Source organism: Narcine bancroftii, chromosome 5 (genome assembly GCF_036971445.1).
Source record: "Narcine bancroftii isolate sNarBan1 chromosome 5, sNarBan1.hap1, whole genome shotgun sequence".
In the NCBI taxonomy this organism is placed as follows: domain Eukaryota; kingdom Metazoa; phylum Chordata; class Chondrichthyes; order Torpediniformes; family Narcinidae; genus Narcine; species Narcine bancroftii.
Genome location: NC_091473.1, coordinates 44,374,820 through 44,396,780, shown reverse-complemented (window position 1 = coordinate 44,396,780; position 21,961 = coordinate 44,374,820). Strand labels below are relative to the sequence as shown.

Sequence of the window (21,961 nt, the reverse complement as noted above, 5' to 3'; positions counted from 1 at the left end):
TAAATAGTGGGGTAACATTAGCTACCCTCCAATCTATGGGTACTGATCCTGAGTCTATCGAGTTCTGGAAAATAATTCTTAAAGCATCTGCTATCTGAATGGCCTCTTCCTTGAGTACCCTAGGATGTAGATTATCAGGCCCTTGGGATTTATCTGCCTTCAATGCCATCAATTTCTCCAAGACCATGTCCTTAGAGATACTGATTTCTTTCAGTTCCTCCCTTGCATTAGTCTCTATGTTTCCCAACATCCTTGGGAGGTTATTTGTATCCTCTCTTGTAAAAACAGAACTAAAGTAAGAATTTAATTGGTCTGCCATTTCCTTATTCCCCATTATATATTCCCCTGATTCCGACTGCAAGGGACCTACTCTGGATTTCACCAATCTTTTTCTCTTGACATATTTATAAAAGCTTTTGCAGTCGGTTTTTATATTTGCCGCAAGCTTACTTTCGTAATTTATTTTTGTTCTCTTGATTAATCCCTTTGTCCTCCTTTGGTGCATCTTGAACTGCTCCCAGTCTTCGCTTGTGGTACCTTTTTTGGCCAATTGATATGCTCTCTCTTTGGACCTAATGCTGTCTCTAATTTCCCTTGTTATTCACGGTTGAGTCACCTTTTTTGGTTTATTTTTATGCCAAACCGGTATAAACGATTTTTGCAATTTCTCCATTAGATCTGTGAATGCTTTCCATTGTCTATCCACAGTCAACTCCCCCATAAATGCCACCCAATCAATCTTACTCAACTCCTGTCTCTTACCATCATAATTCCCTTTATTTAAATTCAGGACCTTAGTCTCGGTTTTAATTTCATCACTCTCCATGTCGAGTGAGAATTCGATCATATTGTGATCGCTCCTACCCAAAGGGCCTCATACAACAAGATTGTTGATTAGCCCCTTATCATTGCATAATACCCAATCTAAAATGGCCTGCTCCCGAGTTGGTTCCTCGACATATTGGTCTAGATAACTGTCCCGTAAACATTCAAGGAATTCCTCCTCCTCTGTATTTTTACCAATTTGACTAGTCCAATCTATATGCAAATTAAAGTCTCCCATGATGACAGCTGTTCCCTTATTGCACACTTTTCTAATTTCTCTTTTAATGCCTTCCCTCACCTCTACACTACTATTTGGAGGCCTATATACCACCCCCACTAACGTTTTCCGCCCCTTGCTATTCCTCAGTTCTACCCATATAGATTCCGTATCTTCCGAGTTGATATCCTTTCTGTCAATCGTGTCGGTCCCTTCTCTCACCATCAATACTACCCCACCCCCTTTTCTTTCTTGCCGATCCCTCCTAAATATCGTATACCCTGGGATGTTAAGTTCCCAGGCTTGCCCACCCTGCAGCCATGTTTCTGTAATCCCAATCAAATCACATTTGTTTATCTCACTTTCCACAGCTAATTCATCTACCTTGTTCCGAATGCTTCTTGCATTAAGATATAAAGCCTTCAGATTTGCTTTTTTCACCCTCCTTGCTCTTTCTGAGTTTTTACTTTCGCTGCCTATCTTAACTTTTCCTGTTTTATCTTTTCTGTCCTTTGCCCTATCATACAGGTTTCCATCCCCCTGCCAAATTAGTTTAAACCACACCCGACGGCTGTACCAAACCTAGCTGCCAATATATTGACCCCTTTTGGGTTTAGGTGTAACCCATCCTTGTAGAGGTTATGCCTTCCCCAAAAGAGATCCCAATGATCCAAGAAGCCAAAACCCTGTCCTTTATACCAGCCCCTCAGCCACACATTCATTTTTCTTAACCTTCCATTTTTGTCCTCAGTTGCACTTGGCACAGGTAGCAAACCAGAGATCACCACCCTGGCTGTCCTATTTCTTAGTTTCTGTCCTAGCTCTCTGTAATCCTTTTTCAGTACTTCCTCCTTTTTATCTATGTCATTGGTACCCACATGTACCAAGATATCAGGCTGTTCGCCTTCCCCTTTTAGAATATCCTGGACCCAATTTGAGATATCCCGCACCCTTGCACCAGGGAAGCAGCACACCATGCGGACATACCTATCTGGCTTACAGATAGGGTGTAATAGTCTGCAACCCGTGCCATAGGTGGAGAGTACTGATTCTGTTACTAGCTTACCTTGAAATTGCTTCTTTTCTGCTAAGATGGCCTTCCATAGGTTGTACCTGGACTTCCTGTAGAGATCTGAATCGCAGGTCTTTCACAGCCTTGACCTCACCCTCAACAGGTTGCAAATCTTTTGATTCATCCACAGCTTCTGGTTGGGGCACTCACTCATCTACACAGGTCTTGATGATGTCTGTTACAGCCATAGTATATTCATTCATGTTTGAGGTTGAGTCTAAATGTGGTCCAGTCCACTGATTTAAAGCAGTCCTGCAGGCGCTTCTCTGCCTCTTTGACCATACTTTCACTGTCTTCACCAATGGTGCTGTGGTTCTCAGTTTCTGCTTGTACGCCAGTAGTAAAAGTACAGCTAGGTAATCAGACTTGCCGAAGTGCAATCATGGGTTGGCTTGATAGGCATTCTTCATGGTGGTCTCGCAATGTATTTATGCAAGAGGAGTAAATGAAATTGTAAATCAGAGTTAAATGCTGGGATTAAACTATTCTTTTTTTTTTTAAAATTTTTTATTTTTCACACCATAAATCACAATAGTCATGATATACACTTTTTCTTTTCCACACATTTACAGTGACTTTTTCTCCCTCCCCCTCCCTCCTCCCAAGCCACCCCCCCACCCCCCCCCTCATCCATTTTAGGTATACAATCTAGGTTGCATTAATTCAGTCAGACAATGTTGTCATTCAACAAAAATACACCAGAAATTCTACTGAGTCCATTCTTTTCTTTTCTTCTCCTTCCATCAACTTAGGTAATGTTTGTTCCCGGTAGGTTTTCGCTATTGTATTTAATGTAAGGCTCCCATACTTGTTCGAATATTTCAATATTATTTCTTAAACTATATGTTATTTTTTCTAATGGAATACATTTATTCATTTCTATATACCATTGTTGTATTTTCAAATTATCTTCCAATTTCCAGGTTGACATAATACATTTTTTTGCTACGGCTAGGGCTATCTTGACAAATTTTTTTTGTGCATCTTCCAAGTCAATTCCAAATTCTTTATTTTTTATGTTACTTAGGAGAAAGATCTCTGGATTCTTTGGTATATTGTTTTCTGTTATTTTATTTAATATCTGATTGAGATCATCCCAAAATTTTTCTACTCTCTCACATGTCCAGATTGCATGAATTGTTGTTCCCCTTTCTTTTTTACATCGAAAACATCTATCAGATACTGTTGGGTCCCATTTATTTAACTTTTGCGGTGTAATGTATAGTCTGTGTAACCAATTATATTGTATCATACGCAGCCTCGTATTTATTGTATTTCTCATCGTTCCAGAACATAATTTCTCCCATGTTTCCTTTTTTATCTTTATATTTAAATCTTGTTCCCATTTTTGTTTAGTTTTACCATTTGTTTCCTCATTCTCCTTTTCTTGCAGTTTGATATACATATTTGTTATAAATCTTTTGATTAACATTGTATCTGTAATCACATATTCAAGGTTACTTCCCTCTGGTAAACTCAAATTGCTTCCTAATTTATCTTTCAAGTAGGATCTCAGTTGGTAATATGCCAGCGCTGTATCTCTAGTTATATTGTACTTATCTCTCATTTGTTCAAAGGATAAGAATCTACTTCCTGAAAAACAATTTTCTATTCTTTTAATCCCTTTTTTTTCCCATTTTCTAAAGGAAAGGTTGTCTATTGTAAAAGGGAGTAGCTTATTTTGCGTCAATATTAGTTTTGGTATTTGATAATTTATTTTATTTCTTTCTACATGAATCTTCTTCCATATATTGAGGAGATGGTGTAATACTGGAGAAGTTCTATGTTGTACCAATTTTTCGTCCCATTTATATAATATGTGTTCAGGTATCTTTTCCCCTATTTTATCTAATTCTAGTCTCGTCCAGTCTGGTTTTTCCCTTGTTTGATAAAAATCTGATAGGTACCTTAATTGTGCGGCTCTATAATAATTTTTGAAGTTTGGCAATTGTAGGCCTCCTTGTTTATACCATTCTGTTAATTTATCTAGTGCTATCCTCGGTTTCCCCCCTCTCCATAAAAATCTCCTTATTATTTTCTTTAACTCTTTGAAGAATTTTTCTGTCAGTTGTATTGGCAATGCCTGAAATAAGTATAGTATCCTTGGAAAAATGTTCATTTTAATACAGTTTATCCTTCCTATCAGTGTTAGTGGTAGCTCTTTCCAATGCTCTAAATCGTCCTGTAATTTTTTCATTAGTGGATTGTAATTGAGTTTATATAATTGGCCTAGATTTTTGTTTATTTGCACACCTAGGTATCTTATTGCCTGCATTTGCCATCTGAATGGGGATTCCTCCTTAAATTTTGAGAAATCCGCGTTATTCATAGGCATTGCTTCACTTTTATTTACGTTTATCTTGTATCCCGACACTTCTCCATATTCCTTCAATTTCTTATATAGTTCTTTTATTGATAGTTCTGGTTCTGTTAAGTACACTATCACATCATCCGCAAATAGACTGATTTTATGGGATTAAACTATTCTTAATGGTAAATCTGAAGTCAATTTACACCCTTTGCTCATGTAATTCTTGCACTTTGTTTAGATATTTTTTCTTGTTTATCTGATCAAAAATAATCCCTTTGTGCTGTTCTGTGAATCCTATTCTATCATTTTGCACTTTGATAAGAAATGTTTCATTTTATACAGTACATTTCTTTGGTCCATCTAGGGGCCAATGACATGGTTAGGAAAGGTGACTAGGTACTATATTGAGAGTTCAGGAAATTTGGTGACCAGTTGAAAGACATGACCTTCATGCTAGTGAGGTTAGAAATTGGAGGATAATGCATCTTAACATGTGGCTAAAGAAATGGTACTGGAGGGATGACTTCAGAATTCTGGATCATTAGGCTCTCTTCCAGGGAAGGCGGGACCTGGACCAGCAGGACTGTTTGCATCTGAACTGGACGGGGATTAATAGCCTTGCGGGAAGATTTGCTCGTGCTGCTCTGGGGGGTTTAAAATAAATTTGCAGGGAGATGGGAATCAGAGTGCCAAAGCAGATAGTGGAATGAAGGAGGAAAAAGATAATGTTAAGACTGCATATAAAGAAAGAAATCAAAGGGTTGTCTATGGTGGAAAAAATGCTCACAGGTGCATCTATTTCAATGGAAGGAATACTGGAGGAAAGGCATACGAGCTTTGAGCGTACATTGGCTTGTGGAATTATGACAGTGGCCTTAAGTGAAAATTGGTTGAAGGAGGGACAGGACTCCTGCAATGTTTTGGGGTCTGTTGTTTCAGTCATGAGCAGGAGGAATGAAAGGGGAGGAGTGGTATTGTATGTCAGAAAAATATCACAGTTCTGCTCAGACAGAACAGATGCAGCCATTCTCAATGAAGGCAGGCCACAGATGAGTTGGTTGAGAAAAAGTACAGAAGAAACCAATTAAACTTGACTGCTTCACAGGGAAGGGAGCCCATAAACTTTGAGCAGTCCTAAGGGGACCATGGCCAAAAAAAGGTTAAGAATAGCTGCACTAGACGGTTTGTCTTCTGAGGCAATATGGGTGGAGCTGAGGAACAGGAAAGACATGATCACATTAATGGGATTACAATGAATTAAAAGGCCGTTTCAGGTGAACCCTTTGCCTTGAGGCCGGCGACTGGAGCGGATTGAAAACTATGAACTCACCTTTCAGACACCAGCCCAAAAAAGGCTGCTCCAGGGTCCAATTCATATCCAGAGGCCCCCTGGATCTGATGGAGATGGGGAGACTGGAGCAGCAGAGCCACCTGTCATAAATATGCAGCATAGCAATGGCTGTCTTCCCTACCCATAATTCCCCACGCAGGTGGAACCACTCTGTGTTTCCCAGAACTGTTCCTTCTGCATGGGGGGTTGTGGGTAGGGCTGTCACAGCCCGCACCGGCTGCTTCACCACTGGTCCCCGCAGACCTCCCCTACCCCGCAGACCTCCCCTGCCTCGCTGGCCCCTGCAGACCGCCCATGCTCCGAAGGCCTCCTCAGATCTCCCCTTCCCTAACTGCACCCACAGACCTCCCCTGCCCCCGCAGTCCTCCCCTGCCCCGACAACCCCCCCAGGCCTCCCCTGCCTCGACGGCCCCCGCCGACCTTGCCTCCCCAGTGGCAGTGGCTGTCAGGTAGCAGGAGTTGGGTAGTGGGCTGATGGAGTCATTATCCTGCCTCCAAACAGCCGCTTAGCATGGCTGTACATTCAGGTAAGTCGGCAGAGTACAACGCTCCGCTGATTATCCCTCCCCGAGGAGGGTTGGCATTGGCACCTCGGAGGCACTCTCAGTGCATTCAGGTAGGTAAGTATTTAGCCGCAAGGGGGTATAATCTTCACCTTTACATAAAGGCGTTTGGTTCACCTGAAAGGGCCTATAGACTACCTAACAATCATGGGAATTGGAGGAACAAATCCAAAGACACAGGAAACATAAAGTTGTGTGAGTAGATGATTTTAATTTTCTCCATGAAAAAACACACAAATGCTGGAGAAACTCAGCAGGTCATTCATCAAGGTGTGGGGGACATGACCTGCTGAGTTTCTCCAGCATTTGTGTTTTTGCACTTAACCACAGTGTCAACAGAATCCTGTGTTTTACCCTTAATTTTCTACATGTTGACTTTGGGCTCCCATACTGTAAAAGAGCGAGCTTGCTTAGAGATTTAGAAAATTTCCCTGAATACATTTAACAATCAATGCGTCGAGGTACCAACTAGAGAGAGTGCAATACTGGATCTCCTATTAGGGAAATAGACTGGATGTATGACAGATGTATATGCAGGGGAACACTTAAGAGTCCTGTGATCATAATGCCATTAGTTTCAAGATAATTTTGGATAAGAATAGGTCTGGACCTTGGGTTGAGATTTTTGATTGAAGAAAGGCCAATTTTAATGAAGTGAGAAAGGATCTAGAAAGCATGGATTGGGACAGGTTGTTTTCTGGCAAAGCTGTGCTCTGTAAGTGGAAGGCCTTCAAATGCGAAATCTTGAGAGTACAGTTTGTAGGTTCCTGTCAGGATTAAAGGCAAAGTTAACAGACATAAGGAACCTTGGTTTTTGGGGGATATTTGAGATCTGGTTAAAAAGGTGTTTAGCAGGTATAAGCAATATGGAGCAAATGAGGTACTTGAGTATTTTAAAAAAAAGTAAGAAGGAAGGAAGCCAGGAAGGATAAAAGAAGACATGAGGTTGCATTGGCAGATATGATGAAGGAAGAACCTCAGGGCATCTTCAGGTATATTAAGAGTAAAAAGACGGTAAGTAACAAAATTGGACCTCTTGAAGATTAGAGTGGTCAGTTATGTATGGAGCCAGAGCTGAAGAGAGAGATCAATATTTACTCAGGAAAATGGCACAGAGTCCATGGAAGTGAGGCAAACAAGCAATAAAGTCATGGAACCTATACAGATTAAAGAGGAGGAGGTGCTTGCTGTATTAAAGCAAATAAGTGTGGATAAATCACATATCCCTCTGACCTTGAGGCAAACAAAGAGTTGCCATGAGCATTGCCCAGTGCCCCTAACAATAAGAATAAGAAGCAAAAGAATCCCTGCAGAGACACTGAATGCCATGGATTCTCTTCCATCATTCCTGCAGCTTCTGTAGACTCTTGTTCAAACCATTGGCAATTCAAACTTCAAATCCAAACTTTCGATATGATCAAGAAATCTTCAGCGCCTGAGGCCCTTTTTGCCCTCAGCGCTCTCACCAATATCTGTTCCGATACCTGGTTTCAACAAGCAAGTCTCCAGCAGCTCATACCCTGTATGGGTCCTTCGACCGCAAGTATCCAACAGCCTGGAGCCTGTGTGAGTTTTGACCACAAGTCGCCAGCAGTCCACAGCCTGTGGAAGATTTGGAAAGACTGTTTGGGGCCCCAAAAGCTGGAGACTTGCTTGTTGAAACCAGGTATCGGAACAGATATTGGTGAGAGCGCTGAGGGCAAAAAGGGCCTCAGGCGCTGAAGATTTCTTGATCATATCGAAAGTTTGGATTTGGAGTTTGAATTGCCAATGGTTTGAACAAGAGTCTACAGAAGCTGCAGGAATGATGGAAGAGAGAGGAGCTTTGGGTGCAAATGTAGCATTTCTTGCTGTCTCGGGGGTAGATATGTAGCAGGAGGTGGAAATGGTGGAGGGTTATATGATAATGTGATGGATACTAAGGCTGGTGAGGTGGTAGGTGATGTCAAAGGGAATCCTGCCCTTGAGTGTGTGGGCGCAGGGAGCCAGGGCAAATGTACGGTCAATGGAGGATATGGATGAGGGCTGTGTTGATGGTAGTAGAGGGGAAGCCACTCTAATAATTTATTTCACACACTGTCTTAGAGTTGCATATGGATGTGCAGGCTTCTTTTTTGAAGAATTTAAAACAAATTGAATTAGACCTACAGGATGATAACAGGCCACTTCGGCCTACGAGTCTGTGCTGCCTAATTTACACCCAATTAAGCTACAGCTCCTGGTAAGTTTTGAAGGAAGAAATCTTAGATTATCTCACATGGATAACTTTGGGCTGAGAGCAGATGCCACAGAATCAGAGGAATTCTGAAAAAGGAATGGAATCCTTACAGCGTGTGAAGAGGTGTAGTCAAGGTTGTTGTGGATGTTGATGGGTTTGTATCACATTTCAAGTCCCTGCTCCATTCCCATGGCAACATTTCTGTCCATGGTCCAGCAACCATGCAATCATTATGTACTGGGAAAAGATTTGAAGGACGGATATACAACATCTGCCAGAAAAAGGCAGGCATTGCTCAGGCCCATGCAAGTGGCTATGGCCTAACATTACAGAAAATGACTGGGGTTGAAGGCGAAGTTGTGAGAAAACATTTAGATAGGTGAAGGAGTGTGTTGGGGGAGGGAACTAGTTGGGCCTCTGCTCAAGGAAGAAGTGGAAGGCTCCCAGTCCATTCTGCAATGGGTTCTTATCCCACAGATGCAGCCTAACCTGATGACTATTTCCATCATTTGGTCTTTTCCAATTTTTTAGAGGTTATTAATTTCTCAGCTTTGGTCTGCACCCTTTTGGAGCTATTCCTTCTGTTCTCGCATCCCACACTCTCTCTGCCACTTAAAGTCTTTAATTTCTAATTTCTGATGGAGGATTTTTATCTCAAAAGGTTGACTTTGTTTTTCCCCCCATTAATGCTCTGATTTATTGAGTGCTTCCAACATTCTTTATTTTTGTTAATATTGAGAATCGGTGCTATTCAACAAGAGGAATTCATTAATCATCTTGAACACACTGGAGAATCACAAAGCATATTAAATCATTAAAGCAGGAAGATAAACTTTTAAAACTACAGAATGACAAATAATGATTAGAATTTTCACCTAGATTATGTTAGAATACAAAATATCATAAGCTGTAAAAGAGATGAAAATTATTTCTGAATATTTAAAATCCAAGAAGTTTTCAGATAATAATTTCAAGGTTGAGGTTTTGGGTAGCAGACCCTTTGTCAGAACTGCAGATCTGATGAAGATTCTTCTTGAAAATGTTAACTCTTTTTCTCTTTCCATTGATGTGGAGTTTATGTTTACCTTCTGTTGCACTTTGGGGTGTGAAGTCATTTCAAAATTGCCTTTATTCTCCAGTTGATTGTGCTGTGTCATTAGCACTTGTGGACCTTTTTGGGAAAAACCACATGATATACACATTTGCTCCTTGAAGTGTTTTTGTCCATTGAATTGTAGCGAAGCTTCTGGCCCCATGTGCTTGCGTCAGTTGGTAATTTATTTCACATACTGTCTTAGAGTTGCTTATTGGTCAGGCAGGCTTCTAAATAGAAACACATGCTGAAAAGATTGGTAAATCCAACAAAGTTATCACTTTTGGCTCACAGTCTGTTCAGTGTTGTGAACAGTACCAAAGTCAATCTGTAGTTGTATTCTTCAGGGCAATGCAGTTGCGAGCTGAATTCTGCACCAGTATAACATTATTCTGATCCCAGCTGACTGTTGGAACATCGAACATTACAGCATAGTAGAGGCCCTTTGGCCCACAATATAGTGCTGTCCATGTAAACCTACTTCCCCATTTCACACCTAATATATGTACCCAAGATTAAGTCTTTTAAATGCCCTTTTGTACTAGCCTCCACCACCATACCCACAATGCATCCCAGGCACCCACCAGTCTCTGGGTTTTAAAAAAAATGTAACTGACATCTCCCTAAACTTTCCTCCATTCACGTAAATCAAATGTCCTCTGGTATTTGCAATTGTTGCCCAGGGCAAAGTTGTTGGCTCTCTGTTCCATCTCAGCCCCATATCATTATCTTAGCACGTGTTGTGGAGAGATTGTCCACTGAGTCAGTGAGGGTTGGGGGGCGGGGGTGTTTCAGAAACAGGAAAGGATCACTGTATGGGCCCCAAGTATCCCTTGGGACAATAAGGAACAAATAAGTAGGCAGATTTCAGAATGGTGCAGAGATAACAGGGTTTTTATTTTGAATATTTTATTTTTGATTTTCAAAGACTCATACAAATTGAAACAAATGTTTCTTTCAACAGTAACATATAGAGACTATTTTTCCCCTACCCCCTTCCCTCCCTCTCATACCCTAATACAACAAAGAAAAGATTATATAAATTAAACAAATACAAAGAGCCAAATATTGGTAAAGTCACAAACCCTTAAGGGAACAAGAAAAACCCAAAGAAAACTAAAATAAAAACGATAAGGAACAAAATACAAGAGCATGTCATCTACACCATGACCCACTTCATTGATCTCAATCATTTCACTATGCCACAAACTGTTGCATTTCCTTTATTCAGAAGGGGCGTAACTATATTTGTGTACCAATGTGTTGGAGATAAGGTTGCCACACCTGAACAAATGTGCAATATTTCCTTCTTATATTTCCCCGGAGAAAAATCACGTACAATTTAACTGCATTTTCTGTATTCCATTTTGTAATATTTCGTTGGGAGTTGGATTTCCATGTTACCGGTATATACTTGGCTACCGTCACAAACTGAATTTGGTACTTAGACAGTTTAAAACTCACGTCCATAATGTTCCTCAGATCGTGGTGAAAATCCCCTTTTGTAATTTTTTTCTAAATGTCCCCTAGATCCTCCCAGAAGGATCTCTCCCTTGTACATAGCCAGGTTGAATGGATAAAGGTTCCAGTTTTCACACCACACCTAAAGCACATTTCCGAGATGTCTGATTTAGATATATGTGGTGTGAGGTATAGTTGATGCAGGAAATTGTATTGCCTCAATCTATACCTGACACAAATCTGACCAGCACCTCTTGTGGATTGTTGTTCCCAAGTCCAACTCCCACCTTTCCCTTGACTTGTGTAATCCCAGCTTCTGGCTCTCACTTTGGAGTAGGAGATACATCATAGAAATTAACTTGCGCATATTCCCCTTTCGAATTAGAATCTCCATGTCACTACACACAGGCAGGGCCATAGACAGTCCCAAATGATCTCTTAAGAAAGATCTTAGCTGAAGATAGCAGAAGAAAGTTTTATTAGACAAATCAGATTTATTCCTTACCTGCTTGAATGGCAAAAACAGCCCTTGGTCGTAACAATCCTTGATACACCTGATCCCCTTCCAGCAGCAGGTGTCCAGGATCTTATTATTCAGAGCTATGTGTATAAATTTGTTCTGGGTCAAGGACACTTTAGGAGATATCCCCACCTTTATTCCGATACATTGATTTATTTTTTGCCACGTCTGAATTACTTGTTTTATCTGTTTTCTTTGATATTAATTTAGTGTCCCATTTATATACAACTTCTCCTACTTTCTTTTTTCCTCCTGTGTGTAGTCCAATTTGTGCCCAGGAGGGGGTCCACCTCCCTCAAAGAGTGAGGCGATAGACCTCGACTGGGCTTCCCAATAATATTTTTTAAAATCCGGCAATTTCAGACCTCCAAATTTATAATCCTAAGTCAACTTTTCCATGGAAGTTTTAGCCACTTTACCATTCCACAAGAACTTTCAGACATATCTGTTGAGCACCTTAAAGAAGCCCAGGGGTGGTGGTTGAGGTTGAAACAATAAGGGCATTTATGAGACCCTTAGACAGCCACATAGATGAACAAAAAAGAAAGGGTTATGCATTTGGGAGGTTTTCATATTTTTAGGTATGTATATATCGGTCAGCACAACATTATTGGCCAAAGGGCCTGTACTGTGCTGTAACGTTTTATGAGGCAGTCATTTCTTTTTAAACTTGAGTTCATTACATTATTCAGGAATTTATTCCAGCACCTTTTAAGCTGCAAGGGGATCAACCCATTAAATCGCCAACCCAGTGATTTAAGGGTGAACCCGCCCCGTGATGACGCAGTAAGTGACGCGTCACGCACCCGGGAACTATCGGTAAGTCTCCCCTGCCACCCCACCAGCCGTCAGTCGCCCCTGACCCCTCTCCTCCCTGCGGCAGCGACCCCTCTCCCCTCCCCCGTGGCAGACACTTCACCCAAGGGTCTCCCTGTGACACCAGCACGCAAGCGCTGACGTCACAGGAGTAACCGGGTCGGCCATTTTACTGTTCAAGCCGCCGGTGGACGCATCCTGGATAAGTTCACTGGGTTCCCTGACTACATCAGAGATAGGTCAGGGACCCGGTTGGATTTGCACCACGCCGACTGGGTCGGACCCTTTCAAGCTGCTGCGCGAGTGGGGTGCTAACTGGGCAAACCCCATTTTACACACCAGCTTGAAAGGGCCTAGTGATTCAGCAAAGCAAGAAACTTTAGCACTGCTCTGAGTGGATGCTATAAAAGTGGGAGGATGTGTTAATAGTGATGGAGGAACAAACCAATATGTTTTCAAAGGGGACAATGTACTTCAGTGTGAGTACATTGGGAATTTAATGATCCCAGGCAATTTGTTAAGAGCCTGATTGACCCAGGCATCAGGAAGCAGTGATTACAGGAAATTTGCAGGGAAAACCATGAGTATGCTATTTTTACTCCAAAAACAAAAGTGAATTTAGAAGTCACTAACGCCTATACAAATTCCCTGAATATTTAGTTTTTTTAGTATTATATTTCCACTTTTATCAATTAATTCATTGAAAATAATCAGAAATTCATGGTTTTGTCCCTAAAATAACCAAGTTATTTGAAATAGTAAAAAGAATAATTTTATGGTTTTTCCACCTTAATTAATCTAGCTCAGCTTTTGCCTGGGATGTAGGGAATCATTTCAGTGGGGAGTTACATTGGATTTGTAGATTGTTGCTGAAATTGCAGATTAGGCATGAGATGAAACTATATTTAGTTCAATGAAAAACATGCACTTGGAACAAGCTCTCACCTTTACCATCTACTTGATTAAATACCAGCTTAATTAAGAACTCTTAACATCACTTCTGATTAACTAGAACATTTCCCAAGAAAGGTCCTGCAACTGTAGATCTTAATTCCTGGTTTGTTCCTCATTTGTTTTCTGTGTTTTTGAAAGCATGCAAATTAACATACCAAGAAGAAGCATTTGGATCTGAGTGGCTGCAAACACCCTTTATGTGTTTAATGGAGCTATTTTTCTTGTTGTCTGACACATTTTCTTTCTATGGGAAAAGTCCCATTTTCTGCCACAGTGGAATGACTTAACCCTTGCTTGGAGAATAATAGATTTGGAAAATCATTGAAAGTTCTGCACCTTGCTTTCAGTCTTGAAGTTACCTGCTTTGAAGGTGAGGGAAGGTGTAATTTGGTTGATTAGATGTGCTGACTCTTGGTAATCAAAATCTCATCTCACAACAGTTTCTCTTCACAGTCATATAACTTGCTTCACTTAACTGAGAGGGAATATAATGCACCATTAAGGTGGTAATGTATGTATTCTTATGTATTCTGCAAGTTTAGTTGAAAATTGTCCAGGCAAGCTTATTTTTATTTCTATGGGATATTGGAATGGCTAACAAGGCCAGTCTTTATTGCCCCTCCTGAGAAGGTAGTCATGAACCATCTTCATGGACTACCATCTAGCATTTCTATGGTGCGGGTGAGTAGGCTATTCCTGCACTAGCTCCCACAGTTAAGGAAAAGCACATAATTATCAATATCTCTGGTGAAAAATGCCATTGTATCTAATTCCAGGACCTTTTGGAACACTGCAGAGCAGCTTACTGAGTTATTTGTTGCTTGCCTTTGTTTGGTCATTTAAATGCATGCACGCTGTTTATTGACGATCCTGCCAGTGGAAGCAGTTTATCTCAATGTCAAAACCTCTTGTAGTTTTAATCTTTGTTGGATGGAGAAAATGAGTCTATTGTCTGCACATACCCAAAACCAAACATCCTTTAAAGCACAGTTTGCAATTGGATTTTTGGCACGCTGAATTTGCTAAAATGCTGTGATCAAGCTTGCCTTGTTCTGGGAATGGTATTGACAAGATGTCTTTCTTGTTAATATTTCCATTCAAGCTCTGTGAACAAAAGGAAACTGCTGCCTAAACTGGTTTATAATTTGCTTTCTGACCGGGATCTGAAGAAGAAGTTGAAGGAATATGGACTGTCAACTCAAGGCAGCAAAGCGCAAATGGTTAAACGACATCAAGAATTCATACAAATGTACAACTCACAGTGTGATTCCTTAAATCCCAGATCAGGTAAGCAAAACTCTTACATCACCAGAAGTTTTAAAAAAAAATGCTTTATTTCAATAAGTTTGCTTGAAACATTTGTGTTCAATTAAAATAAAGCACTTGTTAGTCATAGCTCACCCCCACTGAAAATATGTTGATCTAGTACAAGGAAACTTATTAGAAATAAAGACATGGAGTGTGTGGATTAATTGTAAAATTCCTCTGAAGTGTGGAGATGATTGTGGAAAAAGTTTCTTTTCTGGTAATCCATGCCTCCAATTTACATTCATTCTCATTGATTCCATCAATCCCTCTTGTCCCCAGTAATCTCTTGAACTGCTGTACTAAGCTTCCTAAAATTATGAGTTCTGATTTCTGATGCTGCAACACAGTTTTAATTTCAGATATTTGGATGAATAGGTAACCAGGTGTGGAAACCAACCTTTTCTTCTCGTGCGCGCATTTTGTCATGTTTACTTCCAGTATGTAATGCAATATTGGGAAGTAGGCATGACAGGTGGAGTATAGATCGATCAACAAACAAGTGGGAAATATAGTTGTTAGTGTAAAAATTAAGCAGAATAATATTTGATGTAAAGACATGTAACAATTTCATTGTGTTTGTATGTGAATGAGTCAGTAGAGGTTAGTCAGTCAAAATTCATGGTATAGCAGCCCACTATAACCAGTATGCCAACGAACGCAGCGACCGCGCAGACCCTGTGCGGGCCAACAACCTTCATCCCAGGTGACCACCGCAAGGCGGGAAACAACGAGCAATGGTGAGAATGCCTCCCAATTGGAGAACGGCGCTGTTGTGATGTCACTCCCATTGTCAGCAGTGAGGAGTGAATATAAGCATAGCTTCTAGTGCAATAAGTAAATCTTCGACTTCGATTCCTCGTGTGTATGTCTTATTTCCACATTTCACGGTAGCTTGCACACTAAATTGGTGACCCTAGCAGGTCCAACCGGCAGTTGGACTCAAAGATGTCGAATCAAGCAGGTCTTCCCATGATTTTATTAAAGCTGCCAACTTTCTAGGCATAGCAATCACATGTGTAGTTTGATCAGGCCAAGGCCCAGTTCTACCTTTGACAGATCAACACTGACGATACGTTTCTACTATGTGGTGAGCTTGCTTGATCATGAGATGGTAGCAAGGGTCGTTGACTTCCTATGGCAGCCTCCAGAGCAAGGCAAATATGATGCCCTCAAGGAGCTATTAACCCATACTTTTGGGCTTTCTCGGTGCGAGCACACCGCCCAATTGTTGCATATGAATGGTTTTTGGGGACAGGGCCCCATCTGCCCTCATGAGCGAAATGCTTGCCTTTGCCAAGGGACACAGGCCTTGCCTGCTCTTTGAGCAGATTTTCCTAGAGCAGCTGCCTGAGGATATCCGACTCTTGCTTGGTGACAAGGACTTCAACCACCCCAGAAAAGTTGCAGCCTGGACGGACGTGCTCTCGCGAGTGAAGAAAGAAAATGGCTCCTTGGTGGAGCAGGTCGTTAGGCCCCACACACAACCAGCAACAAGACCAAAGCAAACAGAGAGGCAAGTGGACCACATGAATCAACAGTATTGCTACTATCACCAACGATGGGATGCGAGGGCCTGTCGATGTCGCCTACCCTGCGTGTTTCAGGGAAATTGTTGTTAATGAACAATGTGACAGTCTCCTCCATGTATGTTACACTCTTTCAAGAAGGTACCCGTGTCGAAATAAGTGTGTGTGTGTGTGTGTGTGTGTGTGTGTGTGTGTGTGTGTGTGTGTGTGTGTGTGTGTGTGTGTGTGTGTGTGTGTGTCCGTCCCCTGGCCTACGACACCCGAAATGGCAAACTGGGCCCAACAAAGAGGGCAGCAAACAGTACCATCATACAAACGTTTGGCACCCGCACTGTTCCCCTCCATTTTGGCAGCAACTGGTTCATGTGGATGTTCACAATTGCGGCCGCATCTGGGAGCAGGTTTCCTGTGAACTCACTGCCTGCTGGTGGACGTTAAAAGGCAGGGATTGGTGCTGCCAGGACATTTGAAACCACATCCCGGGGAAACCAAGTTACCTGCCCCTTAGCTTGACTCCAATAAGCTATCCGACAATCTATTCATGCGGATCCTAGCGGAATTCTCTTCGATCGTGGAACCACAGTTTTCCACTGCTGAGCCGAAGCATGGGGTAAGGCACCGTATCCTCACCGAGGGTCCCCCTCCTCCTCCGCTCCATGCCAGGTCATGCCGCCTTCCCCCAAGAAGCTCACCCTTTCCAAGGGTGAGTTTAAAAAAAAAATGGAAGAGCTGGGGATAGTGTGGCATTCCAGCAGCTCCTGGGCCTTCCACTGCATGTGGTACCGAAGGCAGCAGGAAGGTGGAGGACATGTGGTGACAATGAGGCCATCACACCCGACAGGTACCCCATGCCCCACATCCAACACTATACCGCTAACTTACAAAGGGCATGGATGTTTTCAAAAGTCGAGCTCATCAGAGACTATCAACGCATCTTTAAAACTGCCATCATTACTCCTTTTGGACTCTTTGAATTCCTAAGAATGCCCTTTGGACTTAAGAACACGGCTCAGGCCTTCCAGAGACTGATGGATGCGGTGGGCAAGAATCTCCCATTTGCATTCATCTATTTGGACGATATTCTCATCGCCAGCCACAACAACGTGGAGCACGTGGCCCACCTGAGGCAACTGTGTGCCTGGCTGCAGGAATTTGGCCTAACTATAAACCCTGCTAAGTGCCAGTTCGGGTTGGAAACAATGGACTTCCTGGGGCATCGGATCAACAGGCAAAGAGCAAAACCCCTGCCCGAAAAGGTAGAGGTTATTCAGCATTTTGCCAAGCCCCGCACAGTGAAGGGGTTACAAGAATTCACTGGTAGGATTAATTTTTATTTCTGATTCATACCGGCATCAGCTCACGACATGCACCCTTTTTTCATGCTCATGGCGGGGAACGGTAAGGACATTACCTGGAACAATGAGGCCCTGGTTGAATTTCAGAAAGCCAAAGACGCTCTGGCCAACGCCAGCCTTCTGGTATACCCCAAACCAGAGGCGTCAACCACTCTCATAGTAGATGCCTCTAGCATAGTGGTAGGGGGCATACTGGAGCAATTCATCAAAGGGCAATGGCAGCCTCTGGCCTTCTTTAGCAGGCATCACTGGCCACCCATACTCAAATACACCACCTTTGACCGGGAACTATTGGTGTTGTACCTGGTAGTCAGGCACTTCAGCTGTGTTTTAGCAGACAAGCAATTCAGGGTCTTCACGGACCATAAACCGTTAACCTTTGCCTTCCTCAAAGTATCTGACCTGTGGTCGGCCAGGCAGCAGCAACAGCTCTCATACGTGTCTGAGTTCACCATGAACATCCAACACATTGCAGGTAAGACTATTGTGATGGCCAACGCCCTGTCCTGCGCCCTGCGATTAAGTCCATCCAGGTCCTGTCCCAAGGAATAGACTATTCCGCCCTAGCCAGGGCACAGCAGGAGGACTCTCAGATCCTAGCACACAGAACAGCAGTTTCTGGCCTCGGGCTGGAGGATGTCGCCATTGGCCTTGGCAGTCAGATACTCCTCTGTGACATCTCCAACAGCAAACCCCGCCCCATTGTGCTGGCAGCATTGAGGCGGCAGGTCTTTGGCGTGGTGCACCCAGCCATCAGGTCTTTTGTTAAAATGGTGGCTAATAGGCTCATCTGGCATGGCCTTCGGAAACAGGTCATTTGGTGGGCCAAGTCCTTCACTCTCTGCCAAACATCCAAAATGCAGACGGACGACAATGCGCCCCCCCAGACTTTTGATCCAGCGTGATGTCGATTCAGCCACGTCCATGTTAACATTGTAGGGCCGCTGCTGGTCTCTTGTGGGGTGAGATATCTCCTCACCATGATTGATCACTCCACAAGGTGGCCAGAGGTGATCCCGCTGGCTGAAACAACCACCGAGACTTGCACCAGGACACTGATTAACACCTGGGTATTGAGGTTCGGAGTCCCGGAGAATATGACCTCCGATGGAGGTATACAGTTCACTTTGAGACTCTGGGTGACGCTGGTCAAGTTACTGGTGGGAACCCAGCTCCATTATAACACGGCTTACCACACTTAGGCCAACGGGTAGGTGAAGCTGTTTCACAGGCATCTAAAGGCGCCTTAATGGCTTGGCTCAAGGGGCCAAACTGGGCAGACGAGTTACCCTGGGCCCTCTGGGGATTGGCCCTGTGCCGAAAGAGGACCTCAATGCCTCAGCAGCCGAGATGGTTTATGGCACACCATTGGTGATATCAGGGGAGTTCTTGGCCACTGCCAAGAACCCAGAGGACCCCATGGCCTCAATGACTAAGCTGAGGGAAAAACAAGGAACTCTAGGACCTTTGCCACACGGCCAGGCCAAAACCTGTGTTCCCAAAGACTTAGAGACCTGTGAGTACTTTTTCATTCGGAAGGGGGTACACTAAACACCTCTACAATGGCCTTATGAGGGGCCTATAAAGTAATCAGATACAGCGGGTCAACATGTGTGCTGGATATTGGCTGTATGCACATCTGTACATTAGCCAACCGGTCTCCTCGCAGCCCCTGCAATACAGAGGTAGGCCACTGAAAGCGGTGAACGGCGCTCTGATCGCAGGTTCTGGGGGAGTTTGTGTTACAGCCCGCTAACTGGGACGCAACTTGGTACACAAAATGGCCAATGAACACGGTGACCGTGCAGACCCTGTGGTGGCCAACGACCTTTGTCCCAGGTGACTATCTGCTGGTGGGAAACAGTGAGCAATGGCAGAAACGCTGCCCAATCGGATATCGGCACTGCCATGATGTCACTCCCAATGTCAGCCTCGAGGAGAGAATATAAGCAGAGCTGCCAGTGCAATAAATCAGTCTTTCGCTTCAACTGTTCATACGTGTGTCTTTCCACATTTCACAATAGCACACCTGCTACAATGGTGAATTTCTTTAAGTTATTTAAGCACTAAGCCCCACAGTCTTCTTAATCTGTGACAAACTTGACCTCGGAGCCTTTATTTTTCATTTATATTTTCTACTTGTTGCTTTGTGTTGGAAATTTAGAAAGGGCAGCTTCACAAATCCACATATGAGGTGCGGTGTGAGTGATTAATTTCAGGTATGTGTATATAGCAAGGTAATATGATAAAAGCATCTTGTATGGCATTTCACTTGTAAATCAGTGTGACGATCCCAGCTTCAAGGAAGCAAATTTTGGTACATGTCACGAATCATGTCTGAATTTTAACAAGACAAACAGTAGGTTTAATTCTTATGTTTTGCATTAGGTGCTCAGCGGGTACCTTCCATTTTACGAGAAACCGTAAGAAAGGTTATTTCCTTGTGAGGTGACCCGTCTCCAGACAATTTACATTGTAGAAAAGTGGGGGAAAAAAGTTACTCAGGCATTTGGTTAATTTGCAAATGATTATCAGTGATAGTTTTAATCTTTGTCACTTGCAAGTGACTTGGAGATTGAATACAACTCTGATAGAGTTCATTTAAAATATTTACGAGATGCCTTGTTGTGACTTTGTTGTGAAACCATAGTAAAAACATCTTGGTAGCTTTTTGCATGCAGTGCTTTGGTTGAATCTGCAGTGTTAACATTGCCGTGGAAATGCAGGTAAATTTATTCTCAGGAGGAACAAGTCATTGAGCAACAAAAACAAACACTTGCTGACTGAAGTGCAAGTAGTTTGTGAATGGTTCTGGGCACGCACTATGTATCAACGCTTTGCCAACACTTTTCAATCATGCAGTCATCCAGCTTGTTTTAATGAACAATTTCTCGCCCTGTTATGATTTATGTCTGGGCCCACACACTTAAAATCATAAAATAGGTGGAGAGGACCCCATATCACTCCTGCCTCTCTGAAAATGTCTTCTAATCTTCTTTTTTGCTCTGAGTTCCTGATATAGTGTTGGGCAGTACAGTTGTAAGTCTACCTGCTACATTGAACTTGTACCTTGAAGAAGGGCACAAGCCCAACACGTTGGTTATATATAGGGCGGCATGGTTGGTGTAGCGGTTAGCACAACACCTTTACATCTCCAGCAGTTGGGACTGGGGTTCGAATCCCACGCTGGCTGTTTGTACGTTCTCCCCGTGTCTGTGTGGGTTTTCCCCCGGGGGCTCTGGTTTCCTTCCACCATTTGAAATGTACCAGGGGTGTGGATTAATTGGGTGTACATTGGGCGGTATGTACTTGTAAGCCAAAATGTTATGTTACTGTGTTGTGTGTCTATATTTTTAAAAATACTGTACCTTTACCTCCTATGGGTGCTGGAAGACCTCCCGAGTTCACCCAGCATCTCTGTGTTTTCACTACAATCACAGTTTCAGCAGACTGTTGTTTCACTGCTACACTGGACACCTTGTTAAAATTAAATTGAATTGTTTGTTATCATGTGTATCATGGTACAGTGAAAAGCTTTGTTATCCAGGCAAGTTGACTCCTCTTTAAGTATAGCAGTGCAATAATAAAACAAAAGTGCAGGTATAAAGGTTATACAGAACTGAAGGGAAAACATTGTGTGCAAACTGAATAGGTTTATGGTTTTTGCAGAAAAATAGTTGTGTGGATTGCAATCTTAAAATCTGCTAGAAATCAATAGCTGTAATTGCAAGTAGATTTTGTATTAAAATGTTTTACATGAATATTATTTTGAATTTGGAAACCTCACAGAGTAGAAATGAAAAAAAAATCAACCTCTGTGGAATTCCACTGCTTGCTTCCCTACCATTCAAAATACCAATCTTTCATTTACAGCTCTTGGTTTCCTGTTATTTAGCCAATTTTATTACATATCAATGTTTTTGTAGGCACTTCTATTACATGGCTTGTCATTAAAACTGAAACCTATTATGTGGAACTTTATCAAATGCAATTCTAAATCCATTTACATCATTTCAACCACATTTCCTACTTTGGCTCTCTGTTATTTCACCAAAATCTCTTCTTTCTTTCTTTGGCTTGGCTTCGCGGACGAAGATTTATGGAGGGGGTAAAAAGTCCACGTCAGCTGCAGGCTCGTTTGTGGCTGACCAGTCCGATGCGGGACAGGCAGACACGATTGCAGCGGTTGCAAGGGAAAATTGGTTGGTTGGGGTTGGGTGTTGGGTTTTTCCTCCTTTGCCTTTTGTCAGTGAGGTGGGCTCTGCGGTCTTCTTCAAAGGAGGCTGCTGCCCGCCAAACTGTGAGGCGCCAAGATGCACGGTTTGAGGCGTTATCAGCCCACTGGCGGTGGTCAATGTGGCAGGCACCAAG

The 21,961-nt window shown here is 42.6% G+C and overlaps 1 protein-coding gene across 1 annotated transcript in view; it reads left to right on the top strand.

Moving 5' to 3' along the window:
• The window catches only part of rad18 (RAD18 E3 ubiquitin protein ligase), a 237,640-nt gene that overhangs the window by 96,865 nt on the left and 118,814 nt on the right, over positions 1-21,961 (top strand). The window contains exon 7 of the mRNA XM_069937290.1: positions 14,504-14,688. Coding sequence (XP_069793391.1) covers positions 14,504-14,688 — 185 coding nt within the window. The remainder of the gene's footprint in view (positions 1-14,503; positions 14,689-21,961) is intronic.